This window comes from Phacochoerus africanus, chromosome 5, assembly GCF_016906955.1.
Source record: "Phacochoerus africanus isolate WHEZ1 chromosome 5, ROS_Pafr_v1, whole genome shotgun sequence".
Lineage (NCBI taxonomy): Eukaryota > Metazoa > Chordata > Mammalia > Artiodactyla > Suidae > Phacochoerus > Phacochoerus africanus.
In genome coordinates this window covers 27,802,626-27,822,683 of record NC_062548.1, presented here as the reverse complement: position 1 = coordinate 27,822,683, position 20,058 = coordinate 27,802,626, and the positions used below count along the sequence as shown (strand labels likewise).

The window sequence follows — 20,058 nt, the reverse complement described above, 5'->3', positions numbered from 1 at the left end:
AGGCTGCATCTCGGCAGACTTCAGGGCCCTGCGCGGTTAAACGGGGCTTCTTCCTTTGTCTTTGCCTCTGTACAGCCCCTCCCTGCAGAGGAAGGCCCCCAGTGTGGGCAAAGCCAGGGTGTCACAACCCTTCAGAGTGGTGCCTGCCAGCATCTGCACTGCCTGGCCTCTTGTGGTCACCTTTTTCTTCCTGTCACCCCACAGGCCTTCAGCCACTTCACCTTTGAGCGTTCTGGCCATCAGCTGATTGTGGTGGACATCCAGGGTGTGGGCGACCTCTACACCGACCCACAGATCCACACCGAGAGGGGCACTGACTTTGGAGATGGCAACCTAGGTAGGCCGGGACAGCCAGCAGGTCGGTCCATGGAGACCACACGCCACCACCCAAAAAATCTCCGAGCTCTCTGTTCCCTCAAGACAGCTGGCCTAGGTGATATAGGGGCCTTCCCCAGATGGTGGAGATGGGAGCCTAGGGTCTTTGGCCCTGCCAATTCAGCGTGTTTGAGGAGTTCCCGTCGTGGTGCAGTGGTTAATGAATCCAACTAGGAACGATGAGGTTGCGGGTTCCATCCCTGGCCTCGCTCAGTGGGTGAAGGATCCGGTGTTGCCGTGAGCTGTGGTGCAGGTCACAGATACAGCTCGGATCCCGCGTTGCTGTGGCTCTGGTGTAGGCCGGTAGCTACAGCTCCGATTCGACCCCTAGCCTGGGAACCTCCATATGCCATAGGGGTGGCCCTAGAAAAGACAAAAAAAAAAGACAAAAAAAAATCAGCGTGTTTGACACCTGCCCCCGCCATGTTTAGGGGGCTCACACCACCCTGCCCCTGTCCCAAAGCCAAGCAATCTCCAGACCCCCTGTTCTGTCCGCAGGTGTCCGTGGGATGGCTCTCTTCTTCCACTCTCATGCCTGCAACCGGATTTGCAAGAGTATGGGCCTCGCTCCCTTCGACCTCTCCCCGAGAGAGAGGGACGCAGTGAATCAGAACACCAAGCTGCTGGTGGGTACCCAGTGTGAACCTGCTCGGGCTGGCAGGGCCCTTCTGCTGCTGGGACCAGCCACCTGCGCTTCCTGTGTGCAGGTGGCCCGGGCCCTGCGATGCTTCCCTGAAGAATGTTGGTCCCATCTGTGTCCTGTATCCCTCCCGATCCAGTGCACAGTCCTCCTGAATGTCCCCACAAATACAGGAGCTGGGATCTGCTTGATGGGGGCCCATTTCTGACCAGAGTGAGGGGACCAGGTGTATAGAGATAGTGAGTGGTTTGTGTAGCGTGTTGACAGATGGCTGGACTAGACTTGGACCTGGTTCTCTGGGCACCTTTGCTGTGTCAGGATGTGCCCCCCTCCCCACCCCCACTGCATGGACCAGATAGAAGGCAATGCTGGCGAAGACCACCCGGGGATTCTGGATGTATAACAGCATAAATCTTCCAGCTCAGGGCTGTGAAGTGTGGCCAGGACTTTGGGGAGTGCTGGCCCTCTGAGCTCCTGCTCCAGTTACCCCTTCTTAGAGGGCTTCTGGACTATTGATTAAAGATAATCACTATTTAATCTGGATTATTGACTAAAAATTAACAATAATTAAAAATTAATTAAAATAATTAAAAATAGTCAATAATTCCTCATTGATTATTTTTAGATTTTTCTGCCAGTCCCTAAATAGGCACAGATGGGTGCTGTGGCTGAAAGGGCCTTGGGTTGTTTTTTTTTTTTTTTTTTTGCCTTTTTAGGGCCACACTTGCTGCATATGGAGGTTCCCAGGCCAGGGGTCCAATCGGAGCTACAGCTGCCGGCCTACACCACAGCCACAGCAACACGGGATCTGAGCCGCATCTGTGACCTACACCACGTTCACAGCAACGCCAGATTCTTAACCTCCTGAGCAAGGCCAGGGATCGAACCCATACCCTCATGGATACTAGTCGAGATCGCTAACCACTGAGCCATGATGGGAACTCCAGGGCCTTGGGTTTGGGGGAAACAAAAGGCAACTGGAAGAGCCCCTTGTTCTGCGCCTGAGTGACATGTCTGTCCCTGTTAATTCTCCAGCAATCAGCCAAGACCATCTTGAGGGGGACAGAGGAGAAGTGTGGGAGCCCCCGGGTGAGGACCCTCTCTGGGAGCCGGCCCCCCCTGCTCCTTCGCCTCTCAGAGAATTCTGGCGACGAGAACATGAGTGATGTGACCTTCGACTCTCTCCCTTCCTCGCCATCTTCAGCCACGCCACACAGCCAGAAGCTGGACCACCTCCGTGAGTGATGGTTTGGTCCCTGGTCATTGTGGTTGGAGGGGCTGGACGCCTGGTAGAACAGCACTAAACTGATGGTAGAAAATCAGACACGTGCAGGGTTCCCATTGTGGCACAGTGGAAACGAATCCGACTAGGAACCATGAGGTTGCGGGTTCAATCCCTGGCTTCGCTCCGTGGGTTAAGGATCCGGCATTTCCGTGAGCTGTGGTGTAGCTCACAGACGTGGCTCAGATCCCATGCTGCTGTGCCTGTGGTGCAGGCGGGCAGCTGTAGCTCCGATTAGACCCCTAGCCTGGGAATCTACATGTGGGGAGGATGCAGCCCTAAAAACCAAAAAGAAAAAGAAAATCAGACGCGCCAACCAAGAAGATTGATGGTTTAGATGGTTTTACAGGTGAGTTCTTTTAATAAACTTTCAAGACTCCATCATCCAGAAGCTGCAGAAACAACCTCTGTGGTAGAAAATAGGGTAACATTTTTTTCAGTGTGTTTTCTGAAATTAGCAAAAAACTTTTATATCAAAATTTGACAAAACAGCAAAAAAGGAAACCATATCCCTACCTCAGTTATACATATACAAGGCAAAAATTCTAAATAAAATATTAACAAATAAAGACTAGTATCTTAGAAGAATAGGCTGTCCCAGCCAAATAGGGTTTTTCAGGAATCTGAAGGTTGTTCAGTGTTCAGAAACCAACTAACATCGTATGAATGGGTCAGAGGAGAAAGGGGGGAATCGTTATTTCTGAAGGTAAAAGTGACCAGGTTTGCTCATGGTATGAGCAGGGGTCTGCAGGAGAGAGGGGAGAGGGGAGGCAAGGCCGACTCCAGGATTTTGATCTGAAGAACCAGCAGGACACTCTGGCCATTTATTTAGCTGGAGGAGGCCTTGGGCGGGGGGGAGGAAAGGATTTTAGTGTCAGCTTTTTTTTTTTTTTTTGCTTTGTACGGCCACATCTGTGGCATATGGAGATTCCCAGGCTAGGGGTCGAATCGGAGTGACAGCTGCAGGCCTACACCACTGCCACAGCAACACAGGATCCAGCCTGCATCTGCAAACTATACCACAGTTCATGGCAATGCTGGATCCTTAACTCACTGAGCGAGGCCAGGGATCGAACCTGCATCCTCATAGAGACAACACTGGGTTCTTAACCCACTGAGCCACAATGGGAACTCCTCTTTATAAATTTAAAATAAAGAAGGCTGGGAGATGGGGAGGCGGTGGATGGGTCTTGTGACCTATTCCAGTGGCAGAGCTGGGGCCTTACTCGGTTTCCTCCCTGTCCAGATTGGCCTGTGTTCAGCGACCTGGATAATGTGGCACCTCGAGACCCTGACCATCTGGACAACCACCGGGTGAGTGGGGTGGACTCTGTCCCCCCGGGCATGGAGACTGAGTCCTCAGATTTGGAGCTGGGCAGCCCAGTCTGCTCTGTGCATGGGCAGGAAGACACAGGCAGGAGAATCCCAGCCTCCTGCCCAGGCCAGCGTTTGCTCTGGGAAGAGCTGGGTCCATTCCAGTTCCCAGAGGTGGTTAGAGCAGAGGGACTCTGAAGCAGCAACAGCGTGACCTTCTGATAAATGCTGGGCCCGGCCCCAGGTTTGGTTTGGCCCCATGCGTGGGGACACCTGTCATGGGGGTAGAGGGAGCTATGCTGAGTCTCCGATGGGTAAGTTATAGCACAGGCAGCTATGATGCTCGAAGGTTAGATACACAGAACAGGTTTCCTGCAGCCTCTACGTTGCTCAGTGGTGAGAGGCTGTAGCTGATATATTTGCATTCAGATAAACATGTACTACAGTGTCAAATTAAAATTCTTTTTTTTTTTTAGGGCTGCACACACAGCACATGGAACTTCCTAGGCTAGGGGTCGAATCGGAGCTGCAGTTGCTGACCTATGCTACAGCCACAGCCACACCAGATCTGAGCTGCATTTTCAACCTACAGGCCAGATCCTTAACCCACCAAGTGGGGCCAGAGATGGAGCCCGAGTAGTACTCCATGGACACTAGTCAGGTTCATTACCACTGAGCCACAATGGGAACTCCTCAAATTAAAAATTGATTGGAATTTTTTTTCTTTTTACGGTCGCACTTGCAGCCCATGGAAGCTCCCAGGCCAGGGGTCGAATTGGAGGTCAGCTGCAGGCCTATGCCACAGCCACAGCAATACAGGATTCGAGCCACACCTGTGACCCATGCCACAGCTTGCAGCAATACTGTATCCTTAACTCACCAAGTGAGGCCACGGAGCAAACCTGAACCGTCAGGGAGACAACATCAGGTCCTTAACCCACCGGGCAACAATGGGAACTCCTGATTGGATTTTTTTTTTGTCTTTTTGCTTTTTCTAGGGCCGCTCCCGTGGCATACGGAGGTTCCCAGGCTAGGGGTCTACTTGGAGCTGTACCCACCGGCCTACACCAGAGCCACAGCAACACGGGATCCGAGCCGCGTCTTCGACCTACACCACAGCTCACGGCAATGCCGGATCCTTAACCCACTGAGCAAGGCCAGGGATCCAACCCGCAACCTCATGGTTCCTAGTTGGATTTGTTTCTGCTGAGCCACAATGAGAACTCCCGGTAGTGCTCTCTTTATCCCTGATTTAGAGTTGGGGAAACTGAGGCACAGAAAGGCAAGCTCATGGTCACCCAGTGATGGAGCCAGGGTTCAAACCTAGGCCATACGGGAGTTCTCTTGTGACTCAGGGGTTAAGGATCTGGTGGTGTCACTGCAGTGGCTCTGGTTACTGCTGTGGCATTGGTCCAATCACTGGCCTGGGAATTTCTACATACCTCGGGTACCACCAAAAAAGAAAACAGAAAGAAGAAGAAAATCCAGGCCATCCTGGCCTCAAACCCACCCTCTGTGTTGCTATCCTTTGCTTCTTTTTTCTTTTATCTTTTTTCTGGGGGGGGGCACTTCATGGCATATGGAGTTCCCTGGCTCCTGGGTCAGGGATCAGATCCAAGCGGCAGTTGCAGCCTACGCCGCAGCAACATCGAATTCTTAACCCACTGTGTGGGGCCGGGAATTGAACCTGCATCCCAGGGCTCCAGAGATGCCACCAATCCCACTGCGCCACAGCAGGACCTCCTGCTGTCCTTTCTTTTGATTTTCCAGCATTTCTCAGATGAGTGTTGTTCCCCATTTCTGAGATGAGGACGCCGAGGTCTGGAAAGATCGGCTGCCTGGCCCAGGCTCTCTGTTGCTCAGCTTGGGAGTGGTTCCCAGGGATCCGACTTGGGACCCAAGGTCCCAAGGTCATGCAGAGAGTGGGTGTGAGGAGGAGGTTGCCCGGAGCTTTGGGGTATGGCCTGTGATCCGATTTCAGAAACAGCCTTTCACTCAGCACACTGAATACTTCAGTTTGGTTGTAAAATTATAACCTGTAGATTATACCTCAATTTAAAAATTGAAATGGTAAAAAAAAAAAAAAATGAAACAGCCATTTGGCTCACAGAGAGGCCTGGGGGAAGACTGTAGGAAGCCTGTGATGCTTCTAGAAACCAGGGCCTGGCGCCTCTTTAGGTTAATGTAGCTTCTTGGAGTGGAACAGATTCCTGGCCAGACCACAGGCCAAGGATTCCACTGTGTGTGTTTCATGGCTCCCATCTGTCTAGAGACTATTCCAGGTTTTACAGTTAGGGTAGTGATACCAAGCTTCTTAAAACAATATGTTGATTTAAGTAAAATAAAATGGTTTATTGAAAGAAAAAACAGTAAAAGAGAGGTATGAATTCATGAAAGGGTCTTTTTTTGGGGGGGTTGCCACACCCGCAGCAGGCAGAAGTTCCCAGGCCAGGGATTGAACCCAAGCCACAGCTGTAACCAGAGCCACAGCAGTGATGACACTGGATCCTTAACCTGCTGAGCTGTGAGGGAACTCCATGAAAGGGGTTTTATCTGGTAAAGGAAGTGAATGGGATAGCGAGAAACTCATAAGTCTAAATTTGGGGATTGGAAAAAATAAAAGTAAAAAAGATTTTAAAATTTTTTTAAATAAAAAAATAATAAAAAAATAAATTTGGGGATGGAAATGCCAAAGTCCAATATAAAATTTGGTTGTGATGCTCATTGTACAACTATAAATATAATAAAAGTCACTGAGTAATAAAAATAAAAAAAATAAATAAATAAGAAATCTAAATTTTAACAACAATGTTTTATTAATTCCTTCTAGAAATAAAAGATCTAAAGTAAGTAAGGCCCAATGTTAAAATTTGGCAGGAGTTCCCTGGTGACCCTGTGGGTTAAGGATCCAGCATTGTTGTCACTCTTGTGGCTTGCGTTGCTGCTGCGGCACAGGTTCAGTCCCTAGCCCCAGAACTTCTGCATGGAATGGAGTGGCCCAAAAAACCCCACAAGAGTTGACAGAGCCCACTAACAGGTGCACAGGAGTTCATTTTAGGCTTCTCTGTTCCCATTTGTGTGTTTGAAATATTTCTTAGTAAAAGAAAAAAAAAAAAAGAAAAGCATTAGCTAAATAGTTTTGCAAGTGACAAGCAGATATGGCCAGAACTTAACATTGGCAGACAAATGAAGATGTATTAGAGATAAATTATATCAGATTTGGAGTTCCCTGTTGGCCTAGTGGTTAAGGATTGGCATTGTCACTGCCATGGCTCTGGTTCGATCTGTGGCCATGGAGCTTCTGCATGCCGCAGGTGCAGCCAAAAAAAACAAATAAGTAAATAAATTATACTAGATTCATTTTTACACAGAACTCAGATCTAGAAGAATAAAAAATATGCCCAAATGGGGAGTTCCCGTCGTGGTGCAGCAGAAACGAATCTGACTAGGAACCATGAGGTTGCGGGTTTGATCCCTCGCCTCGCACAATGGGTTAAGGATCCAGTGTTGCCATGAGCTATGGTGTAGATCACAGACATGACTCAGATCCCACGTTGCTGTGGCTGTGGCATAGGCTGGCAGCTGTAGCTCTGATTTGACCCCTAGCCTGGGAACCTCCATATGCCGTGGGAGCGGCCCTAAAAAAAAGAAAAAATGCCCAAATGATGTGTGCAGTTTGGGTAGAGGGCTTAATTGTAGTCAATAATTGTTCCCAGTGCTACATTTGTATCCATGGGTCATATCTTTGAACCAGCCTTTGTTTTTCTGCCTGTGAAATGGGTGAGTCCCTCTTAATAAGAGCGCCTACTACAATCCATCCTCTGAGTGTGACAGCTCATTTCATCCTCAGAGTCCTCTGAAGTAGGTGCTGTCATAAATCCCCATAGCTAAGGAAGCGGAAGCTCAGAGAGGCTAAGCAACTGTCCAACGTCATGGCCAGCAAGTCACAAAGCTCGGACTGGAGCCTAGGCGGTCTGGCTCCAGAGCCCAGGTCCTCCGCCACTCCCTTGTTCCCCAGCCAGCAGGGGTAGGAGGAAGAGGATGCCAAGTGAGGGTTTGGGACAAAGGAGAGAAAGCAAAAGGTGGCGATTCCAGATACCACTACCACCAGAAACGCAGAGGACCCCTGAGACCCCCGGCCGTCTTCTCTCCACAGGACTCTGAGAACAGTGGGGACAGCGGATACCCCAGTGAGAAGCGGGGTGAACTGGATGACCCATATCCCCAGGAACATGTAAGGCACCCCCAGGAAGTGAGAAGAGTCCCCTGTGGCCCAGTTGTCCACAAGGATGGAGAGCTGGGGGGGGGGTGCAGTGAGTGGGTGGTAAGAGCATAGAGTCAATTAATAAAGAATTCATTTCATAGCACTGAGAACAATGTCCAGTTCCTTATGATGGAGCATGATAATGGGAGGAAAAAGTATGTATACAGGTGTGTGTAACTGGATCCCCAGGCTGTACAGTGGAAAAAAAAAATGGGGGAAATAAGAAAAAAAAAAAAAAAAAGAAATCATTTCAGATAAAGATAAATGCAGGGCAGAAGATAAAACAGCGTACTCTGGACCAAGGAGTTTAGTAAGGGGACAAGCCTTGGGGGATCAGGCCCGAGGTTGAAAATGGCAGGTATGTCTCAGGATGAAGCTGGGACCGCTGGTTGTGAAGCCGAGCGGGTGCTAGGTAATGGGCCAAAATGGTGCTGGTGTCGGCGGGAGGGCCCAGCTCAAAGGCACAGGATTCTGGCAGTCCCTCGGGAGGGCCCCAGGAAAGGGGGGGTCTCAGGCAATGTTGGCCATTTAGAGGTTTCGCCAAGTACCGAAATGAAGCGAGAGCATCAAGGCCAATCTTGCTGGGAGCCTCTGTTCTCAGCTTTGTTGCTGCAATGATGGGGATGGGAACTTTGGCTAAGGGACAGACTTGGCTCCGTTTTCTTGGCACCTGTCTGCCGGGATCCTGTGCCTTTGAGTCTGTTCCATCTGAGCCCATGGTGAAAACGGGAGGACAGCTGTGGCCATCCCAGCCCGTCGGTCCTGCCTGTTACCCAGCATCCTCTCTGCTTGGCAGACAAAGGTGCCAGCTTCCCTGGGTTCTTTGAGGAGGGTCCCCTGGGAGGGCTGGACCAGTTCCCTTGGAGGGAAGAGGGATTGCTCTTTGAATCACTCTAATCTCTGCCTCCATCAGGGCCACTCGAATGGTAACCGGAAGTATGAGTCGGATGAAGACAGCCTGGGCAGCGTCGGACGGGTAATGCGCCCCCAGCAATCCTTGCCATGGCTGCTACACTCTTGCCTTTTGCAGGCTCTGTTTCTCCCCCTCCCCCATGTCACATCACTACTGCCTGCCCAGGCACCTCCCCATCTCCTAATGGAAGATTTTTTGCAAAGGAGCCAATCCCCTCTACAAATACTTTTTTTCTTTTTTTTTTTTTTTTTGTCTTTTTAGGGCCACACCCGCGGCATATGGAGGTTCCCAGGCTAAGGGTCCAATCGGAGCTACAGCTGCCAGCCTACACCAGAGTCACAGCAGTGCGGGATCCGAGTGGGATCTGCAACCTACACCACAGCTCATGGCAACGCCGGATCCTTAACCCACTGAGCAAGGCCAGGGATCGAACCTGCAACCTCATGGTTCCTCGTCGGATTCGTTAACCACTGCACCACGACGGGAACTCCCTGCAAATACTTTTGAGCTCCTGCCCTGGGCGGGATGCTGGAGGAATGGGGCAGGGGCGGGGAGGGGGTGTACTGGAGAAGAACAGGATGGCCCCTCCTGGAGGCCACAGCTCACATGTTAAGTGCTGCCCATCTGGGTCTTTTTAGGGCCACATTAGGATCATTATCATTAGGCAGGTGGGGGAAGACCAGCTTCCAGAACACTCTTCTCTAGCTGACTCTGAACCATCCTCCGGCCTTTGCTAAGGCGAACCTCCCCACTGCAAAATCCTTCTTCCCCCTTGGTTGTATCTCCGCAAAGCCGTCTGCTCTTCCAGGGTGGACTCCAGTGGCACCTCCTCCAGGAGCCTTCCCTCATCACCAGGGGAGACTTGACTCTCACTGCTTCCAGAACACAGATTATTTACCACCTGGTAATTTTTTTACCATGTGGTATTTTTCTTTTCTTTTCTTTTTGCCTTTTTTTTTTACCCCCCCTAGGGCCACACCATGGCATATGGAGGTTCCCAGACTAGGGGTCTAATTGGAGCTGTAGCCACTGGCCTTCGCCAGGGCCACAGCAACGTGGGATCCGTGCCATGTCTGCAACCTACACCACAGCTCATGGCAATGTCAGATCCTTAACCCACTGAGCAAGGCCAGGGATCGAACCAGCCACCTTGTGGTTCCTAGACAGATTCATTAGCCACTGAGCCACGACGGGAACTCCATACCATGCAGTATTTTTTTAATCAGGTCAAGGCTGCAGTGTGGCATGGAGCAGGGTCATTCAACCATAGCACCACTTTGTCGTGGGGACCGCCCTGTGCATTGCAGGATGTTTGACATGTGTGCGTGTGTGCTCGCACACAGGTATGCACAGGGCCTCCTGGCTCTGTCCTGAGAGGACTTTGGACAAGGGTGTGTTTAGCTGGGAGACAGGGTGTGTTTACTAAACTCATCCCCTGAAACACCCTGTAGACACACAGGGAAAGCATAGTGAATTTGCTGCTAGGTCTGAAATCAGCCTCTTCTGGTGCCTTGTGTGGGGAGCCGGCAAAGGAGCAGCTCAGGGCCCAGCCTCCCTGACCCTGGTCCGGTTGATGACCGAGGGGACTCTTCTTTGAACCGCTGCAGTGCGCGGTGCTAGCCTTTGTGTCCTGTGGCTGCTGCATTCCCTCAGTGCCCACGAGCTGGCAGAATACGTGTGATTAGAAATGGGACCATGCTTGTCCAAGAAAACTTGACGCCCCATGGGTTGCACCCCCTAACGTGCCAGGCCGGCGTTCGCAGGGGGGAGTGCATCCATCCCCAGTCCCTCGCTTCTCTGGCCTGCAAATGCCTGGTCCTCCCTTCCCTGCAGGTCTGCGTGGAGAAGTGGAACCTCTTCAACGCCTCCCGCCTCCACCTGCCCAGGCCTTCGGCTGTGGCCCTCGAAGTGCAGAGGCTCAACGCTCTGGACTTTGAGAAGAAAATCGGGAAGTCCATTTTGGGAAAGGTATGGGGATGCCCTCTCTGCCCTCACCCCGCGCCTCCTCCACGAATCGCTCCCCACCCCTGCCTCGTCCCCCACAGGCTGGCCCGGGAGTGGGGAGCGGCAGGGGGGTGCCCCTGTGGCATCCAGGCAGCCAGGCCCACCTGCCGTCTGTGTGGCAGGTCCACCTGGCCATGGTGCGCTACCACGAGGGTGGGCGCTTCTGCGAGAAGGACGAGGAGTGGGACCGGGAATCGGCCGTCTTCCACCTGGAGCACGCGGCCAACCTGGGCGAGCTGGAGGCCATCGTGGGCCTGGGACTCATGTACTCACAGCTGCCTCACCACATCCTGGCCGACGTCTCTCTGGAGGTGAGAGGGGCAGGGACTCAGTCCACCCATCCCCCTCCCTTCCCTGGGTTTATGCCCCAGAAATTTCCCAAGCATCAGTTTGGGGCCAGACAGTTCCAAGTGAGTTGAAACGGGTAGAATTGGTCTCTGGTGGGAGTTCCCACTGTGACTCAGCGGTAAGGAACCCGACTAGTATCCATGAGGATGTGGGTTCCATCCCTGGCCCCACTCAGTGGGTTAAAGGTCTGGCATGGCCATGAGCTGTGGTGTAGGTTGTAGATGTGGCCTGGATGCCACGTTGCTGTGGCTGCAGTGTGAGCCAGCAGCTGAAGCTCCGATTGGACCCCTAGCCTGGGAAACTTCCACATGCCACGAGTATGGCCCTAAAAAAAAAAAAAAAAAAGAATTGCTTTCTGTCCTTGGGGAGTGAGTAGAAGGGGACAGTCACGTTTCCAGCAGCTGTGACATGGTGTGACAGGAAAAGCAGGAGGCCTTAACACACGAGGACGGGCCTTTGCTGGGGTTTCCTGATTGTCAGTTCCAGCTCTATCCCTAGTGGCTAAAACAGACCTGGCACACGGTAGATGTTCAGCGTTGACTTGCGGAAAGAATGAGTAAAGTGGTTTCTAAGGTAAACCTGAAGGCGGAGCGGAGGCAGCCGGGCAGAGGGAGCTCTCAGGCCCAGTTCCAGAGGAGACAGACAGGATGAGTCTCAGGGGACAGGGTGTGATCAGCATAGCTGGATCGAGGGCATGAGGAGATGGTACAGAAGGAGGCTGCAGGGTGGCCTGGGCAGGACGTGGGTGTGATGGGAACCCGTGAGGGCATCTGCTCCCTTTACTTCCCTGGTCTGTGGGCACAGAGAGCGGGACCTGACAAGACCTAGGGAGTGCCATCCTCTCCTTGGAGGAGGCTCTGTCCCATCCCCCCCATCCCATGGACCAGGCTGGTGGCTCCATGAGCCTGGGCTTGACGTGGGCACAGGCACCAGGCCTCCATGTGGGCCTGGCCATGGCCCAGCGGTTCAGGGGTCTCAGGCTGGAAGAGGGAGTGGGAAGGCACCCGAAAGTCCTTTATTTATTTAACTTTTAAAATAGGTAATACAAGGAGTTCCCGTGTGGCTCAGAGGTAACAAACCCGACTAGTATCCATGAGAATGTAGGTTCAATCCCAGCCCTGCTCAGTAGGTTAAGGATCTGGCGTTGCCGTGAGCTGTGGTGTAGGTCGCAGGTGTGGCTTGGATCTGGCGTTGCTGAGGCTGTGGCGTAGGCCAGCAGTTGCAGCTCCGATTTGACCCCTAGCCTGGGAACTTCCGTATGCTATGAGTGCAGCCCTAAAGAAAGCCAAAAAAAATTTTTTTTAAAAAAAGGGTAATGCAGGAGTTCTCTTGTGGCCCAGTGGGTTAAGGATCCAGCGTTTTCACAGTGATCATTGCTGTGGTGAGAGTTCAGTTCCTAGTCTGGGAACTTCCACATGCTGTGGGCACAGCCAAACTTTTTTAAAAATAAAAATAAAATAGGGGAGTTCCCGTCGTGGCACAGTGGAACCCAGTCCAACTAGGAACCATGAGGTTGCGGGTTCAATCCCTGGCCTTACTCAGTGGGTTAGGGACCTGGCATTGCCGCGAGCTGTGGTGTAGGTTGCAGACGCGGCTCGCTCGGATCCTGAGTTGCTGTGGCTGTGGCGTAGGACAGCAGCTACAGCTCTGATTGGACCTCTAGCCTGGGTGCAGCCCTAAAAAAAAAAAAAGACAAAAAGACAAAAAATAAATAAATAAATAAAATAGGAGTTCCCATTGTGGCTCAGCAGTAACAAACCTGATTAGTATCCATGAGAGCTCAGGTTTGATCCCTGGCCTCACTCAGTGGGTTAAGGATCTGGCGTGGCTGTGACTGTGGTGTAGGCTTGCAGCTGCAGCTCCGATTTGACCCCTAGCCTGGGACCTTCCATATGCTGCAGGTGTAGCCCTAAAAAGCAAAAAAATGAAAAAATAAAAAATAAAATAGGCAATATTCACGTGTAAAAATTCATTAATATACAAAGGTTTACAGGAGTTCCTGTTGTGGCTCAGTGGTAATGAACCCAATTAGTGTCCATGAGGATGCAGCTTTGATCCCTGGCCCTGCTCATCAGTTAAGGCTCTGGTGTTGCCATGAGCTGTGGCGTAGGCCAGCAGCTGCAGCTCCAATTCTACCCCTGGCCTGGGAACCTCCATATGCCGCAGGTGCAGCCCCTAAATAAATAAACAAATAATAAAGTTTACAGTGAAAAAAAAAAAATCCTCCTTCTCATTCTCCCCGTAACTATGCTTAGTTTCTCACATGTAATTCCAAGAAGGCATTCATTCCCTAGGGCTGCCGTAACTAATAACCACACACTGGGTGGCTTAAAACAACAGAAATTCATTCTGTCACAGTTCTGGAGGCCAGAAGTCCAAAGTCAAGGTGTTGTCAGGGCCGGCCATGGTTTTCTAGCTTCTCGTGGTCGTGAGCAGTCTCAGGCACTCCTTTGTTCATAGGTACATCACTCCAACTTCTGTTTCCATCTTTTTTTTTTTTTTTTTTGTCTTTTTGCTATTTCTTGGGCCGCTCCCGTGGCATATGGAGGTTCCCAGGCTAGGGGTTGAATCAGAGCTGCAGCCACCAGCCTACGCCAGAGCCACAGCAACTCGGGATCCGAGCCGGGTCTGCAACCTACACCACAGCTAACGGCAACGCCAGATCGTTAACCCACTGAGCAAGGGCAGGGACCGAACCCGCAACCTCATGGTTCCTAGTCAGACTTGTTAACCACTGTGCCACGGCGGGAACTCCCTCTTTTTTTTTTTTTTTTTTTTTGCTTTTTGGGGCTGCACCAGAGGCATGTGGAGGTTCCCAGGCTAGGGGTCGAATCGCAACTACAGCTGCCAGCCTACACCACAGCCACAGTCACAGCAGATCCAAGCCACGTCTGCGACCTACACCATAGGTTTTGGCAATGCTGGATCCTTAACCCACTGAGCCAGGCCCTGGGATCAAACCCGAAACCTCATGGTTCCTAGTCGGATTCGTTTCCGTTGTGCTACGACGGGAACTCCAAACCTCTGTTTCTCTCTCCACATGGCTTATCTCTGTGTTTCTGTGTCTCTGTGTATTTTTTATCTTTAATTTTTTTTGGCTGCACCCACAGAAAAAGGAAGTTCCCCGGCTTGGGATTGAGCCTGTGCCACGGCAGCGACCCAAGCCACAGCAGTGACAATGCTGGATCCTTAACTGCTAGGTCACCAGGGAACTCCTTGTATCTCTCTCTCTCTTTTTTTTTTTTAAGTTCTTATTTATTAATAATGGTTGGAGTTCCTGCTGTGGTGCAACAGGATCGGTGGCATCTCTGGAGCTCTGGAACACAGGTTTGATCCCTTGGCCCAGCATGGTAGATTAAGGATCTGCTATTACCGAAGCTGTGGTGTAAGTCACAACTGCAGTTTAGGTCTGATCTCTGGCTCGGGAATGCCGTATGCCACAGGGTGGCCAAAAAAGAAAAAAAGAATTGTTAAGGTGTCTCTTTTCTTATAAAGATACCAGTCTGGGAGCATCCGTTGTGGTGCAGTGGAAACGAATCCAACTAAGAAACATGAGGTTGCAGGTTCAATCCCTGGTGTCACTTAGTGGGTTAAGGATACAGCATTGCCATAAGCTGTGGCGTAGGTCACAGACGAGGCTTGAATCCTATGTGGCTGTGGTGTAGGCTGGCCACTACAGCTCTGATTAGACCCCTAGCCTGAGAACCTCCAGACCAAAAAAAAAAAAAAAGACACCAGGAATAAATAAATAGGAATTTATTTATTTTTTGTCTTTTTGCCTTTTCTAGGGCCGTTCCCGCCGCATATGGAGGTTCCCAGGCTAGGGGTCGAATCGGAGCTGTAGCTTCTGGCCTACGCCACAGCCACAGCAACGCCAGATCCAAGCCACGTCTTCGACCTACACCACAGCTCATGGCAACGCCGGGTCCTTAACCCTCTGAGCAAGGCCAGGGATCGAACTCTCAACTTCATGATTCCTAGGCAGATTCATTAACCACTGCGCCACAACGGGAACTCCCAGTCCTATGGAATTTAGGGCCTACTCTACTCCGGTATGACCTTATCTTAAATAATTACTTCTGTCTGTTTGTAAGGACTCTATTTCCAGATCAGGTCACATTTTGAAGTTCTGAGATACGCTATTGGGGAGGGGGGGACTCTTCAATCCAGTGCACAGAGTTTTTATGACAGTGCAAAATATATTATTTTCACCCTCTTCCCTCCCCTCCAAAGTTAGCATGCCACACGCACCCACTGGGACCCTGCTTTTTCCCTCTGCACTGTAGAAACCGTGTCTTCATTCTTGTCCACAGCGGAGTAACATTCCACTGTATGCATAGGACATAGTTTGTCCATCCTGTGCCCTGTGGATGGAGACTTGGGTTGGTTCCCTTCTTATGATGTCTCAAAAATTGCTGTAGTGATTAGACTTATGCATGTTAAGATGAACTATTTTTATAGGTCATGAAGGTAGACTCTCGGCAGTTTCATATGGTTGGGTCTGATACATCCTTTGCCATGTGGTCGGGGACAACTTACAGCTTTTTTTTTTTTTTTTTGGCTGCATCCACCCTCTGGCACTGGAAATTCCTGGACCAGGGATCGAACCTCTGCCACAACTGTAGCAACATCAGATCCTTAACCTGCTGTGCCACAGGGGGAACTCCTATGTTTTTAGGTGGTAAGGGGCAGGCTTGGTGGGAGGAGGAGATTTTGACAGGTGGATGATTTGTGCCTCTTTCTTCCATCGCTCCTTGCGGTCTGGACGGAATAAATGTCATTTCGCCAGGGGTGTGCTGGCAAATGCCTAGCAACTGGCTCTTGTGGGTGGGAAGGGAATGTATGCTCCTATGTAAGTTGATTATACATTTACTGATGCAGTGAATGCGGAGCATACGGTTGAGAAACAACAACAAAAAATACCCTGTTGTGAATTCTCTGTAGTCAGCTGATCCTCATAGAATTCTTTTGCTAACTCTTGTGGAACTCCTTATCTTTAGCCCTCTTCTCATTGCAATTGATGGAGGCGTGAAGGTCTAAATACAGATACTGGTTGATCCTTTCACTTACTTTAGTGAATAAAATGAAAGTGAAATAAGCAAGTCCTTTGTCTGAGCTGCAGCCTCATTTATTTGCTGCTGAGGTGAGCCACTTCTTTGCTGAATCAGGTGATAGTTTTATTTATTTATTTTTGGCTGTGCCCACAGCATGCGGAAGTTCCGGAGCCAGGGATTGAACCTGCGCCATAGCTGTGACCTGAGACAACAGTACGGACAATGCTAGATCCTTAACCTACTGAGCCACCAAGGAACTCCAGATGATAGTTTTGTTTGTTTGTCTTCTGTCTTTTTAGGGCTGTACCTGCAGCACATGGAGGTTCCCAGGCCAGTGGCCCAATTGGAGCTGTAGCCACTGGCGGCCTGCGCCACAGTCACAGCAGCTCTGGATCCGAGCCGCATCTGTGACCTACACCACAGCTTATGGCAACGCTGGATCCTTAACCCATGGAGGGAGGGCCAGGGATTGAACCTGTGTCCTCATGGATGCTAGTTGGGTTCATTAACTGCTGAGCCACCACGAGAACTCCTGTTTGTTTTCTGTTTTTTGGTCTTTTTAGGGCTGCACCGTAAAAGGGGTCAAATTGGAGCTGTAGCTGCCACAGCCACAGTAATTCCAGATCCAAGCCGTATGTTTGACCTACGCCCAATGCCAGATCCTTAACCTACTGAGTGGAGCCAGGGATCCATCCTCATGGATATTAGTCGGGTTCTTAGCCACTGAGTCACCACAGGAACTCCCAGATGATAGTTTTAAATACCAAAAGATGTTTCTCCAGTGTCTTGTGCTAGTCACAGTGTAATAGCTATAGACATGGCACATGAAATTAATCTGCATTATTAATATTTTCACCTTCTCTGGTATAAATGCTCCAGGCTCTAATATGGCATCACTGAGCATGAAGTTGGGAGGAAACTCACAGCAGCACACCACTTTATAGCATTTCGAGGAGTTCCCATTCTGGCTTAGCGCTAATGAACCCGACTAATGTCCATGAGGATGTGGGTTCGATCCCTGGCCTCACTCAGTGGGTTAAGGATCACCCATTGCCTTGAGCTATGGTATAGGTCACCGACATGGCTCGGATCCTGTGTTGCTGTGGCTGTGGGGTTCCCTTAGCCTGGAAACTTCCATATGCTTCAGTGTGGCCCTAAAAAGCAAAACATGAAAATAAAAATTATAGCATTTCCATTGTGCAGATTCCACAGACCAATGGTTCTCAGCCAGTCATTTTGCCCCCTCCTTCTCCAGGGGACACTTGGCAGTGTCTGGAGACCTTTTTGTTTGTCACAACTCTGGGAGTGTGACTAGCCTCTAGTGGATAGAGGCCAGGGATGCTGCCAGACATCCTACAAGGCACAGGGCAGTGCCCACAACGCAGAATTGTCTGGTCTAAAATGTCAGTAGTGGAGTTCCCGTCGTGGCGCAGTGGTTAACGAATCTGACTAGGAACCATGAGGTTGCGGGTTCTATCCTTGGCCTCAATCAGTGGGTGAAGGATCTGGTGTTACCGTGAGCTGTGGTGTAGGTTGCAGACTCGGCTCAGATCCCAAGTTGCTGTGGCTCTGGCTATAGCTCCGATTGGACCCCTAGCCTGGGAACCTCCGTATACCTAGAAAAAGACAAAAAAAAAAAGACATAAAATGTCAGTAGTGCCAAGGTTGAGAAACCCTGCAGTGGATATAAACAGCCTCAAGAGCATGGATAACAGTAAAACATGGTAAAATAATTGGGAGGTAGTGAGTTTTGGGTATTTGTTCAACCTTTCATTTAATTGTGAATTTACATAATTTAATTTTTTTTGTCTTTTTAGAGCCGCACCCGCAGCATATGGAGGTTCCCAGACTAGGGGTTGAATTGGAGCTGTAGCTGCCGGCCTACACCACAGCCACAGCAACACAGGATCCGAGCCTCATCTGTGACCTATACCACAGCTCACGGCAGTGTTGGATCCTTAACCCACTGAGTGAGGCCAAGGATTGAACCTGAGTCCTCACGGATACTAGTCAGATTCATTTTCGCTGAGCCAGGACGGGACACTCCAATAATTTAATTTTTAATAATGGCTGTGATTTACCACTGGCTTTCTTTTACATCAGTTCTCACAAGCCTGTGGAGCCACCTCCAGGGTACCCACCACATTCAGCTTGTTCCCTCAACATCTGCCACAGAGCCTGGCTCAGAGCGGACACTCAGAAGGGACTGAGGCCTGATAAAGGAGGACCAGGGTCCAGGATGAGTGTTGAGGGGCCAGGACCAGGGCAGACCCCTTCTCTCTGAGACTCCCTGGCAACTCTCCTTATGAGCTCAGGCTGTTTACACCAGCCACACCCGAGGACCTGTCTAAAGGGAGGTAGAAGCTATTTCTGCTTTCTCATCTGCAGCTGTCCCACAGACCTTTCCCTCCAGGACAGACTCTGGCAGCAAGGAAAACCATGGCCAAGTGCCCTGAAAAGCTGCTGGCCCCTCTCCTATGTTCCCGAAAATCCTCATTCTTTGCGCCTTTCCCTGTTGTCTTGCTAAGACTTTCATTCATCCGGCACATGCCCTGGGGGCACCATCCTAGATTCTTATTCAAAACAGTAACCTTTTGGAGTTCCCAACCCAACTAGTATCCATGAGGACGTGGGTTCGATCCCTGGCCTCACTCAGTGGGTTAAGGATCTGGCATTTTGGTGAGTTGTGGTGTAGGTTACAGATGCAGCTTGGATCTGGCGCTGCTGTGGCTGTGGCATAGGCCAGTGGCTACAGCTCCGATTAGACTCCTAGCCTGGGAACCTCCATACGCCATGGGTACAGCCCTAAAAAGACAAAAGACTGGAAAAAAAAAAAGAAAAAACCCAGCAACCTTTTCAGGTGGGGAAGGATGGCATACAGATAACAAATGACAAATGGAAACATTTCCAAAAGAAGTAAAAATAGGAGTTCCTGTCGTGGCGCAGTGGTTGACGAATCCGAGTAGGAACCATGAGGCTGCAGGTTCGGTCCTTGCCCTTGCTCAGTGGGTTAACGATCCGGTGTTGCTGTGAGCTGTGGTGTAGGTTGCAGACGCGGCTTGGATCCAGCGTTGCTGTGGCTCTGGTGTAGGCCGGTGGCTGCAGCTCGGGTTCAACCCCTAGCCTGGGAACCTCCATATGCTGCAGGAGCGGCCCAAGAAATAGGAAAAAGGCAAAAAAAAGAAGTAAAAATAACTAACCTTTATTGAGCACTTCCTGTGCCAAGCATTGTTCTTAAGTGCTGAGGGGTGGAGAATATGATGGGGAATGTGAGCCAGAGTGACTGGAAAGGCCTCTTGTTATTAGAACACTGAGTCCAGCTGCAAGGGAGGCTGGGAAATGTAGTTTTTAGCTGGTCAGCCATGTGCCAGGAAAAATATAGTGGGGGAGAATGGACATGGGAAGCAGCTGATCATCCCTGCCACACTTCTGAAGCCCGAAGGTTGAGAATGGCCTCATCTGCTGATAGAAGGGCTTTGGATTTGTGTCTTGAGTGAGACAGAAGGGCCTGGAGCAGCTTTGAAAGGGTCACGTGACCTGACTCTTGGGCTCAAAAGGTATCTTTCTGGATGGATCTTGGGGAAACAGAATGGAAACATGTGGGAATGTACAGTGTTGCAGCCCTGAAACAGCCCCTAAAAAGGCTAAACAGAGAGTTTTATGTGACCCAGCAGTGCACTCCTAGGAATATATGCTCCCCCAGATAAAAAGGTATATCCACACAGAAACTTGTATGCACATGTTCATGGTGGCAGTGTTCTTTTAATAGCCAAAATGTGGAAACAACCCAAATGTCCATCCCCTAATGTCTGATGGACAGATAAACAAAATGTGGAGTTCCTGCTGTGGCACTGCAGGTTAAGG

General features: G+C 50.4%; 1 protein-coding gene across 1 annotated transcript in view; it reads left to right on the top strand.

Moving 5' to 3' along the window:
* The window catches only part of EEF2K (eukaryotic elongation factor 2 kinase), a 91,995-nt gene that overhangs the window by 60,292 nt on the left and 11,645 nt on the right, over positions 1-20,058 (top strand). The window contains exons 8-15 of the mRNA XM_047780331.1: positions 205-337; positions 874-1,001; positions 2,051-2,252; positions 3,544-3,611; positions 7,768-7,845; positions 8,789-8,851; positions 10,622-10,756; positions 10,915-11,103. Of these exons, the coding sequence (XP_047636287.1) occupies positions 205-337; positions 874-1,001; positions 2,051-2,252; positions 3,544-3,611; positions 7,768-7,845; positions 8,789-8,851; positions 10,622-10,756; positions 10,915-11,103 (996 nt within the window). The remainder of the gene's footprint in view (positions 1-204; positions 338-873; positions 1,002-2,050; positions 2,253-3,543; positions 3,612-7,767; positions 7,846-8,788; positions 8,852-10,621; positions 10,757-10,914; positions 11,104-20,058) is intronic.